At 46.1% G+C, this 11,890-nt stretch overlaps 1 protein-coding gene across 1 annotated transcript; it reads right to left on the bottom strand.

Moving 5' to 3' along the window:
* Positions 1 to 726: 726 nt before the first annotated feature.
* On the bottom strand, positions 727 to 11,298 carry ankrd24 (ankyrin repeat domain 24). Its single transcript, XM_029500797.1, has 21 exons — positions 11,227 to 11,298; positions 10,786 to 10,916; positions 10,587 to 10,675; positions 10,413 to 10,477; positions 10,220 to 10,277; positions 9,592 to 9,662; positions 9,317 to 9,423; positions 8,653 to 8,825; positions 8,054 to 8,076; positions 7,199 to 7,321; positions 6,991 to 7,110; positions 6,678 to 6,807; positions 6,363 to 6,541; positions 5,501 to 5,664; positions 4,229 to 5,013; positions 3,823 to 4,139; positions 3,425 to 3,658; positions 2,384 to 2,560; positions 2,132 to 2,296; positions 1,966 to 2,031; positions 727 to 1,167 (listed from the first exon to the last, which is right to left on the bottom strand). Exons 1-21 carry the CDS (start codon positions 11,296 to 11,298, stop codon positions 1,099 to 1,101), a joined length of 3,318 nt encoding a protein of 1,105 aa, XP_029356657.1. The 3' UTR covers positions 727 to 1,098.
* Positions 11,299 to 11,890: the final 592 nt, after the last annotated feature.

The raw sequence follows: 11,890 nt of genomic DNA, 5'->3' as shown, positions 1-11,890 counted from the left end.
TTTTTTAATGCAAGACATAGATAGCACTCCTCCACAGTGATTGATATTATGGACGGGGGATCCTTCATTTGTCCCGGCTCAGGGAACTTCATCAGTTTATCGACTGTTATCATCCCTCATCTTGCGTCTGTACATCTCAACCTCCTACTCTACTTTTGCCAATCTAACACTTTCAAATCGCACTAGAGGTAGGTCATGTCCTAAATCTCTCGGTCCTTTTTGCAATGTTTCATTTTGTTTTCATCAGGCCCTCTGCTGTTCTTAAAGCTACAGCCTTGTGAATGCACAGAGATGAGATGAGATGAGCTACTCAACTTTTTTGATGAGGTCCAAATGTTTACTGTCATTTTTTCCGATCTCCCCTTTTTTTGTGTTCTCAGGAATTTTCTCGGATCGTTTCCTCTTTGATTGACGTTATTGGCTTCTTTGTCAATACATTTAATTGAAGAGATAATTAAAAATTAATGAAAGAAATTTAAATGGCATCGTCTCATTTGTGAGTCTCCAATATCTACCAGTGAATGCAACAGCTGCATAGAGAACCCAGCTGTCCGACCCCCAAACCCCCCGACTACACCACTACATGCCATGGCCAAATTAAGACTTCAGATTACCATCAGCCAGAAATAGCTATGATGTACAGTGTGGAGGCTCTCAGAGAGTCTTCTATTGTATATTTAATCAGCAATCTTTGTGAGCTGCAAAGAACAGAATTGACAGGCAATCAAATAGTTTTTCATTTTTATTATAACAACATCATATAAAATCGTCCGACTTGTCACACCAATGAACCTGATTCTGTTTTCTAACTAACCACTCTGCATCCACATTCACTCTCTGCAACCACAGACCCCTGACGTGTAATGAAGGCACTCCACAGTTCTGTTTTTTTTGTTTTTCCACCGTTTGGTCATGAGTCAGTCCTTAAGGCTGCTGTTTATGTTACTATACTGTTCGCATGCGGCTATATCTGACCACAGATGAGTTGCATTTGGCTTTCTGTATGGGCTCTTCATGATACTGGTCCCACAGGTTGCTGCTGTGCTGGAGCTGCTTTATTGTGACCTGTAAAGGGACAGAAGGCGTAAAGAGACTTGCTCAGTGTCCCTCCTGTGTCATCCTCAGGATTTGGAGCAGAAGACCCTGCACCTCTTCATCCATTCGGCCCTGTTTGACAACAGAATATGATGTAAAAATGCAAAGGTACTGGATTATAACCGTTGTTGCTAAGATCTGTAGGATATAAACACCAGCAGCACCCAGGATTTTAGAAGTCTGGCTAATCAGGCTAAACTTCAGCACACCTCGCATTTTGAACCCCACTTTTTTATTTATTTTATTTTTTTACATGGCAGAGAAAAGCACCTGCACAAAGGCAGAGGCGTCCCTCAATACAGATCCAAACCACATCATAAAATCACTCCTCAATAATCTAGTTTCTTTTTGTAACCAGTGGAGTTGCCCCCAGTTTTATTACAAATAGGCGCTTTAAATGTTCATGCACTGGTCTTGAAGAAATTGTAATGAAAGCTTCTACCTGTAAAAAACTTGGAGAACTCAGGGGACAACATTTCTCTTAAAGGGCGACAACATCAGCAATCCTTCATTGCAACCAATATCACTTTCGGTATACACCTTAATGTTTGATGAAACTGATAGAAAAAGAGAGAGAGCTGAGCCCCCCTTTTACCCCCTGTCTGAAATTTCATCCACTGTCTGGTAAGCAGAGATGGTGGACTGAGACCGCCCGCTCTTTATTGTCTGCACCACACAGGGGGACAAATTCAGCTTTCAGTGCCATTCACAGAACATTTAGTTGATCTCTGTGAGTCTTACAGAGCCTTGAGTCGTGTTATATGCATTCATGTTCACACCTATGCATGCTGAAATCCTAAAAATAAAATGAGCTTTTTACATCTTATATAAGTTTTAAGACTTTCTGATGTATGTTTCAATTCAACTGACCTGCACAGCTGCCAGTAAATGGGAACGGTATACAGCCACCACCTGTTTGTGCTTTCTCTCCCAATCCTGCAGAAAACATCACTGAATGTGAACACCTTTTGTCTCTTCTGCAGATGACGATCGTGGTGAGATCTCTTTCGAGGGTTAGGGTGGAGTCTCTTCTCACCTGGAGCTGCTGGGTGAGAATAGAGATCCTGTTCTGCTGAGCCATTTGCTGCCCAGGGTTACCATGATGGGCGGACGAGGAGGAGGAGGAAGTGATGCCAAGAGGAGGCGACAGAGCTCCCAACGCCTCCTTCAGCCGGAACACCTCCTTGGACAGCTCTGTTATCTGCACAGAGACGGACATGTGAGTTAGGCCAACTAACTAGTTTCTTCGCCAGCAGATTTAGTTTGAACTGGTGCTACGACCCCTCACCTTGCGATCCTTCTCTTTGACCAGGTCCTGGGATTCCTGGATATCCTTGTGGAGCTCCTGGATGTGACTGGATTGCGCTTGCAGTTCAGCAAGCTGTTGCTGCACTGTGGCCAGCTGTGATTCTGCAGCCTGCCGCTCACTCTTATTAAAGAGAGCCTCCCTCTGCACCTGGAACACCTGGACCAATAAAACCCACCGATGGCACCCTGTCACTTTAGAATTGCTGTCTATGTGTGGTCACATATCCAGGTCAGATATTTTCTTACATTCTGACAAACGTGACTTAAATGACATTTAAATTGCTGTTTGACTGATTTCAACACACATCTCATGCTCTACTTTGTGATGTTTCCTGATTTAATGAATGCATTTTCCCTTGTTTTGAATTGCTTCTATTTTCTCAGGATGATTTAGATCATCTTTCTTTCAAAATGAATATTTCCACTGCTTGTTTGCTCTCACAGGAATTCCCCTTGGTAACCGTTCTCACTTTGATCTTAATTCACTCATGCTGGGGGTTGTGCTGCAGTGAACCAAGCCACAGTGAATCACACATTTGCCTCTGGGTACTGTATTCAAATGTGTTTCTGTTTCAGGGATGCTACACACAAGGGTATGTCTATGCCCACCAGGCCTCAATTGGCTGCATGCCAAACCAGACCATGTTTCTTAAAAAAAAAAATGGGTGTTGATCAATATTTGTGTTTTGCAACCTGCATGGGGGAAGCCAGTTTACAAAGTGAGAGTTTCAGGATCTGAATGGTACTACAGTAGTGACGGGAAAAATTACATCAGGAGGTTAGGTCACATGTCAATGTACTTCAGCGCATCAGTGGACACATATACAAAAGGGATTAACGAGACAGGGGAAGGTAGTGAATGGAGAAAGTAGCACATATATGAATAATGTAGAGGCAGGAAAGAGGCCTTCAGGGAACAAGGCTCACTTCATGGCCAGAACAATAACATCTAATGTTGCTCTAGATAACATTAGAAGGGGTTGAAATAGCCATGCTCAACCACATGTGCACGCCCACACACCTCAGTGCAGGTCTTCTCGTGTTTACGGGTGAGGTCGTTGAAGCGGGCGGTGATGGCGTTGATTTCAGCCTGCAAAGAGAGCCGCAGGGCCTCGTGGTCCTCTTTCGAGATCAGACCCTGTTCTGCGGCCTTCTGCGACTTCAGCTCTCTGAGCTCCATCTCCTTCTCAGTCAGGGCGTCCCGTGCAGCTGCTGTACTGCTCTCGCTGGCCTGCAGGATGCGCTGGAGCTCTGCCTGTGAAGCAAGAGGCGCGGATCAACTGGGCTGGTGTGATTTACTGCTTCTTGAAATCCAAAAGCATGCAGTTCAATTAACAGCCAACACTGTTCTCACTACCTCCTCACAATTTGAATCTGCACCCCCCTCCATCTTCTATATTTGTGGCTTTCCCTGCTGACCTTGACTTTCTCGTGCTCCTCTCTGGATATGGCATCCTGCATGGGTTTCAGTTTGGCCTCTAGTGTGGCAGCCTGCTCCTTCGCCTGGCTATGAAGGTTCTTCTCCTCCTGGAGCTCCTGCAGCGTCCGAGCAAGCTGTTCTGACACTGCAGACAGCGCCTCCTTGTGTTTGGAGAATGGCACAGCATCTTTCAGCTGCAGGGCGTCCTGCGCTCGGCCCTCTCGCTCTGCACACAGACAATCCAGAGCCTGGGCAGCTTCCTGTCTTGCCACCTCCAGTTCTTCTCTAACTGCTGCTAAGGTACGTCTGGTGTGGGCTGTTTGGAGAGGGGCGTGATCCTTCACAAAATGGACAGAGACGGTCCAAGACTAACAAATAAAGTTGAAAGAAAAAGTGACAACACACCTGACATGACTGAGGGCTCTGAACTCTCTGAGTGCTCCTCCTCCTCTTCCTCCTCGTCATCATCACCACGCAGAGGAGGCTTGAGTCTCTCCAGCTCCAGGAGGGCATCGTTGAGCCTTCTGGCCACATCCGCCCTCTCCCTGGCGAGCTGCTCACACTGGAGCCCCAGAGTCACCTGCACCTCCTCCAACTCGGAGCGTGGCACGCTCTTCCTCAGCTGGCCCTCTAGCTCTCCTAAACGCTCCTGGAGGCGCCGGACCTGATCCCCATCTCTTGTCACTCCTCCTTCTTTCCCTGATATCCTGCTCTCTGCCAGGGCTGCCTCTAACTCAGCCACTTTGTCACGGAGGGACTTCACTGTATCCGACTCTTCTCCCTTGCCGTTTTTCACTGAGTCCCTCTTGGCCAGAGCGGCCTGCAGGTCCTTCACTTTCTCTGTCAGCTGTTTGACTGTGTCACTGTCCTGGCTGCTCAGACCGCCTTCCTCGCCCTGTCTCTTAGCAAGCTCCGCCTCTAGCTCGGCCACCCTTGCTCGCAGCTGCTGTGCCGCCTGGCTCGGACCCTCCTCTGCAGCCCCCGACCCGCCCTCACTCCCTCTGGCACCTGCCGCAACAGTATCCTCCCCGTCACACTCCACAGAAAGCACTCCAAGACGCATCTGCTCCTTCAGCTCCTCCAGCTCGGTCTGAGAGGAGGCCAACTGCTCTTCCAACCCATGCAGCTTCTCCTTCAAAGCCTTTGTACTCTCCGAACCTGCACTTCCCTCCTGAGACTTGTCATCATCACTGCAAAATAAAACTGGGATTACCAGTCACTCAAAGATTGCATAAACTAACTAAACAAATCAATTTCGCCAACGTATAAGTGAGGGGAGCATGATAGAAGTCCTGCAGTTAAATTAGCCGCTACATTTGTTTTCAGTCAATCAAAAAAGGTTCAGTGTTGAAAGTGCCAAAAAATAGTAAACAAATGTCCAACTCTTTTTTTTTTTTTTTAGTTGCCAAGGTGATGTGTTCAAATTGACAGAATGGAGTGTATATATATATTTTTATAGATTTTGTGTCCAGCCCCAGCACACTGCAGGAAGAAATAGAAATGCTCAGCACGTTTAAAAATGGCTCTGATTGAGGCTGCTACCAGATACCACTGAGGCCTTGGAACTGACATTGACAATTCAACACAGGGGAGGTCACATAAATGTGACTCTCGTTGGCAATATTAGGTGACTAGCTGTAAATCAGGTGGAATGAATAACCGGACCAGCAGTCTTACCACTGCTCTGCAATGCTGGAGGTCTCCACTGAAGCGTGATTCTGCGAGAGGCGCTCCTGAAGGGCTTCGAACTCCTTCCTCAAGGTGTCGTACTGAGCTAAGGGTACGGAGTCTGGGGTGGAGGTCTGCATGTCTGTGTCATCCTTCTCAAACATCTCCAGCATCTGTATGCCACACAGAGGAAAGTGAAGTAGCTCATGGCTGTCACCATTCATTAGTTTATCAAAAACGCCGGAAGCTATATTTCCCGTGATGAAACCTAATAGCATCATTTCTTCACATCCTTTCTGCCTGGCCTGCGCCGCACATCTTTTTAACTCCCCATATCCAATTCAAACGGCGGCGTGAGTTTTTCAATCCTGTTCACTCTCCAGTTTACAGTCAGTGACGCTGTGTGTATGCCACTCAGCAGGATTCAGGACTCGGGGCTCAAGTTTTTGACCTAGATCGCTGCAGTGAGTGAACAACCACGCTGGAAGAGAATGCTTCAAAGAGACCACAGGGCTCCAACCAGCATGACCTAGTTCGTAAAGAGTGGCTACAAAATGCCCCCATGTCTGCAGCTGATGATGTGTTGTGTTGTTCTATTTATACTTGTATGATCACAACTGCCTCAGTACATCAGTGTACCAGAGCGCGGCGTCATAAAGTTGAAGTGGTCATGACTAACAATCAAGCGAGGGACACTCAGCAACCCCTGGGGCCGAGGCCAAGGGTTGCTGAGAGGTTTGTGTGTGTGTTTGTAAGTATGTCAGATAGTGTTTGTATATTTACTGTCGGACATGTCAACTGACTATTTTTTCAGTAGGGCAGAGTTCTTCTGCATTTATCAGGTTTGAACTTGCACATGACGTGACCTCACCTGTACTTTGAGAACAAGTTCGGCGTTCTCTAAGGTAAGTTCCTCTATTCTTTCGCGCAGCACAGCAAGGCTTCTTGTGTCTGCAGAGGCAGGAGAGGGGCTGGCTGAGTCAGGGTCTGCTTGAGAAGTGGCCTCACCCTGAGCAGGCGAGGCTCTGGAGCGCTTGGAGAGCAGCTTCTCTATAGGGAAAGTTCAGCATAAATCAATCAGCGTACTTCCTGACATGGCAGACACGTGACATGAGACACGTGTTTAGAAATACACACATACTCTGTGCCAGGCTCAGGGAAGCAGGCAGACAAAGAGATCTCATACCTGGGAAGTCCAACATTTCATCCATGTCCTCAGAGTCACTGACACCGATTCCATGGCCTCCCTTCAGCTCCTCAAGCAGCTTGTCCCTCTCTGCCTCTGCCTCTTCCAGGCGCTGCTTTAGTTGGGACAACTAAACAACATGCAAACCCAAACACATGTAAAAATACAAGTTAAAGAGAGAATCCCTCAGACTTCATAACCTTGTTGCGATTTTTGATGCAGAAAACAGCCAATCATTAGAGCTCTGTGTATTTGCAATGAGATCATGATGTATTTTTCAAGGTGAGCTCAGGTCGCTTGCACCCCTTAGTACCTCGTCCAAGGCAGATTTGGCGCTCTGCTGCTGCTGCTCCAAGGCTTTGATCTTCTGGAGCAGACGACCTCTCTCCAGACGGAGTCGCCTGATCTCCTCAAACACCTCCTCATCCTCCGCCTGACACACACATCCAAAAATCACTGTGATAACCACGCAAATTCAGCATTTTGTGTAATAAATGTAATGCTACTGGAAAAGTGCCAACCTGGGCTGATTGCTGTGCATCTGGAGGCAGGGGAGAAGAAGAGGGAGACTGGGACTGGGGGTCAGGTGACTGGGGAGGGGGGGCAGCACTGCGGGGCTGTGGGGAGGGTGGCAAACCCTGTAGCTTTGTTATGGACCAAAAAGGAAACAAAGCTTAGTATTATTTAGTTATTATAGAGATGGTACTATTTACTTAATTGTCCGGAGACACACAGCTATATTACAGATTAATTATAGTCATGTAATATCGTATAATAAATTAATTAGAGGTCAACTGGTTCCAAACTGGGAGCCAAAAAACAAAATACACAAAATTATAGATAAAGTTTTAAAGTCTTTCCTGCTTTTATATCTTGTAACGTTACCCAGTTACACACAGATTTAAGATTTGATGGACACGAAGATGTGATTACATTTCAGTAATATCACGCATCCCTCCCACTGTTATATGCAACGTGCGCATATAGCATATAACAGGCATCACATGACTAAGTGTGGCCTTTAAACATGGCTTTTCCGTCCACTCAGATGGTTCTCACAGTACCTGAAGAGGCGAGTGGGGTGGTGGAGGAGCTTTCCGTTTACGGGGGGTGGTCCCCCCTTGCACTGATGAGGCGCCTGAGGGAACGTGGGGGGGCTGTGTGTGGGGTTGGGAGGGGGATCAGTAGAGGTCAAGCTCAACTTAAAAATGGGAAAATGGAGCAACAACAGGGGAATGGAAGCCCACAAAAAAAAAGAAAGAAGCACACAGAAACAATGACCTCATATTGGAAAACATGCACAATATGATTGACCAAAGTGGGCTGTGATCTCATTGAGGGAGCAAGTGATGCAAGGTACAGATATGCAACATTACCTCCTCGCCTGTGCCCTCAGAGGCTACGTATGCAAAGGGTAGAGACACATACAGCAAAACACTTAAACTTCCAGAGCTATGAGGTTCATTGAATAGCCAGGGGCACATGAAAAGCACAAGCACGCTCTCGCTTTTCATCATAGTGTGTATGTTCGCAGCTTTCATGCGTCTTGTAGTAAATCTACCAAAATGTCCAATTGTAAAATAAAGGCTAATGCGGTCAACTATCATATGCACACCAAATTCTCTTTCATTTTCTTTTTTTCCAACCAGTCACACATCTGTTTTCCATGTAACAACGCCCCCCCCGCCTTTTTTTTTTCCCCAACACCACTTTGCAATCGCGCCCAGCTGTCCTCCTGAACCACTTTGTAATAAACTTATTACAGCTTAAGAGCCAGGATGTGGGGAAACAGAGCCACAAACAGAAACCATACACTAGCTCTGATTGTTTGCAAGATGCTGCAACCACATGTCATGATCTGTTTTATTTATTCTACTTGGTTTTGTAGAAGTAAGCAGGCGTAATTCAAATTAAATTAATCCCCCCTCCCCCGCCTCACTACAACTCAAAACAGCCTGCAGGCCTCATACCTTACCTGGAGGTACTCCATTCTGCAACATCTGCATGATGCGTTGGTTGCCTGTGGTTAGACTGTAATCAGAGGCTTTGTGTCCAAGGGCGTCAACCAGTCGCGTGTCGGCCCCGCCTCGCAGTAGAGCCGCCACGGTTTCAACACTGTCACTCTCACAGGCCAGCATTAATGCAGATCTGTTGTTCGCAAACATCAAAGCATCAGTAATCAAAACAATAAAACCCCTGAAAACCATATTGGATGCAGCTTGGAAAAGTTGCATTATTCAATGTAATAGCAAAGATGTAAGGATTCTGTAACCATCCTCTCCAACAGGAGATCAAAGTCTCCATTAACAGTTGATCCTTCTGGTTAGAGGTCCTGACATTCATATCTCCAAATGTCTTCCAAGCACTTTCTAATACTTGAGACCTCCAGCAGGGATCCTTCCTGTATCTCGACCCTGTCTGCCCTACTACTGTGAGGATAATACTAACGAGGCTTTCAGGGTTTGGCTTAGATCAAGAAGCAGAAACCGGCTCCCTTCTCTCTCAACAGGCCTTCAGCAAAGGGTTATCTTATCTTACTGTGTCTCAGTCAGTCCATTTGTGAAGGCCACAGCACCAGACAGAACTAAGTAACTCTCCCCGCTGCTCAGAGGAGGGGCTGAGCGTTACCGGTGCAGTACCTCCCCTGGCTGTCCTGTATATTTGCACTTGCACCTCGTCCCAGGAAAAACACACAGAGCTCCACTCGGCTCATCTGAGCTGCTAAGATCAGAGGTGTGGCTCCATCCTGACAAAAGAGACACGTCATGAACATACCACCATCATGAAGCAGATATTTGAAAATGTCAGATGAACTAGATAAGCACTAAAGTAAATAAGCCCCTTTTCAGCTCATACAACAATAAAAAAAAAAAGCCCACCAGATTTCATATACTATAACTTTACAGTAACTTACATTATCTTGGACATCCAGATTGGCTTTAAAGTCCCAGAGAGTCTCCGTGCAGGACAGACAGCCACCGACTGCTGCAAATAAGAGTTACAAAGAGGCTTGATATCAGAGATTTACATGCAACATGTGGTAGATAGAAGATTTCTCCTAAATTCAGCTTCGGTCTTAAACAATTAAAAGAATACATATCAGTAAACAATTTGAAAAGAAATGAGTTGCCTCCCTGTATGTCTAAACATATAGGCACCGCCCACGTGTGAGCTGACACAGTGTCGTATGCAGCCCTCCAGAATCTCCACCAATGCAGAAAGTCCTTTTTAATCTAAAAAAGCCTCTGACAAAGAAAGAAGAAACAGAAGCAAAGCCGAGTTGGCTGCCAAAACATGCTAACATGCTAATTGACAGCACTGCTGTGGAGCATATGATGACAATAAAGTGGGTGTTTTTTGGGTTGAGGGGATTTTCTTTTTGTTGTTTTGTTTGTTTGTGGTCTACCGCAAAATCTAGTGACAGTAATGATGGTTTGCAGGACCTTTTAACGCCTGCCTGCTTTCAGTACTTTAATTAGGTTAATTGGGATCAATGAGAGGATTGTAACACATGCAAAATTTTGTGTTTGCAAAAATGTTACCTGCATGATGAAGCGGTGTCCTGCCAATGCTGTCGGTGCAATCTACTGTCAACCTTTCCTAGATAGAGACAACACTCAAATATTTATATATTTATGCGTCAATCGTTGCGATGAATTGGCCTGGTCTTCAAATCCATTTGCAGAACAGTTTCCAGTATTCACTGACTGACCAGAAAGTGGTGCCAACTTTTACCTGTAGGAGTCTTTTTAAACACTCTGACTGCCCATTTTTGGCTGCGAGGTGAAGGGCACTGAAGCCTGCAGGCAGAGTTATAAACAGACATGTATAAACAGCTTGACATGTGTGATTTAAAAACCGTGGCTCATGATATAAAGCTCTCATTCGGTTTATAAAACACTGCCGCACCAGCACCGTCAGGCACGTTGACGTCTGCCCCATGAGAGATGATTACTTCCAAACAGTCCAGCCGACCTCGGGATGCACAGAGGTGAAACCTGCCACACAGAGAGCTTGGTTGGTCTATGTGTTAAAGCACTCTTTATAAAAACTCCAAAGTATTTGGATACCACGTGGGATTATTATAAAAATGTAATGAATCACTTACGCTGACTTGCCCTCAGAATCCAACTTGGTGGGACAGAGACCTTTTTTGACGATGAGAGCAGAGACTTTGTCAGGCTCATTCTGCTCCACAGCCTGCAAGAGCCTCTCATCACTCTTACTCCAGTCCTGACTCTGACGGGAGGGGGTAGGAGTGGGTGTGTGTGTGTGGGGGGGGGGGGCAAACCAGAGAACAGGTCATCACCCTGTATGGCCCCAAAGAAAACTAATACCACACTGCATATCTTATGAAATAAAAAAAATGGACAGACTGCCTAAAGATACAGAGCAGGATTAGTATGTTCAACAACAAGCACTGATGAAAAAATATGAGAAATCTGAGGCTGACAAGTCACATAAAACTACTTTAAAGACAAAAATATCACACATGGAGGCTAAAACATGTCCGTTTTCCTTTATTAGGTCTACATATTTGGATGCTTACTGGCAGCGGCAGCAGACTGAGACAAGGACAGAACCGCTTCATCAGGCTAAAAACAGGCTGCTGGGGATCCATTGGGCTAGCAGGGAGTCACAGTCACAACTAAATACAGCCACCACTGCATGTCCTGAATGACAATACACAAAACAATCCTACGGCTGAAACCGCTAACCCTACATTTCTATCAGATACACTTTAAAGGTCAAAGCAAATCCACAAACCGAGATCTACATGGCAGAGACTGTATGCTACACGTAAAACAGGACAGCTCGTCACACATAAACTCTGATACTCATGCAGTGACGGATGCTACTCTCCTCTCTGCGGTCCTCACAACATCTCCCTGCGCAGTGCCTCTCTGTCCGCATCCTCTCATCCCGTTCTAGCTGCTTGCAGGGACGAAGCCCGTCTTACCAGCTCATCTCACATCACACACACACACACATCCTGCAAACTTGTTCCCTTGCTCACTGTCCTCCTTTCTCTAACCTAATAATTCTTCTGCTGCTTTTTTCTCCGTTGCAGCTTCTGTCTTTCTTTCTCTCAATTAGTTTTTGTCAGGTCCTGCATTGTAACCCCCCCCCCCACCCCTCCCCCCTGGCAGCATCCTGGGTCTGTTCCTCTGCAGTTACAGAGCGGGGCCTGTGTGATGTAAGGACTCAGCAAA

The sequence above is a fragment of the Echeneis naucrates genome, chromosome 4, assembly GCF_900963305.1.
Source record: "Echeneis naucrates chromosome 4, fEcheNa1.1, whole genome shotgun sequence".
Lineage (NCBI taxonomy): Eukaryota > Metazoa > Chordata > Actinopteri > Carangiformes > Echeneidae > Echeneis > Echeneis naucrates.
This window is presented reverse-complemented; position numbering and strand designations above follow the sequence as displayed.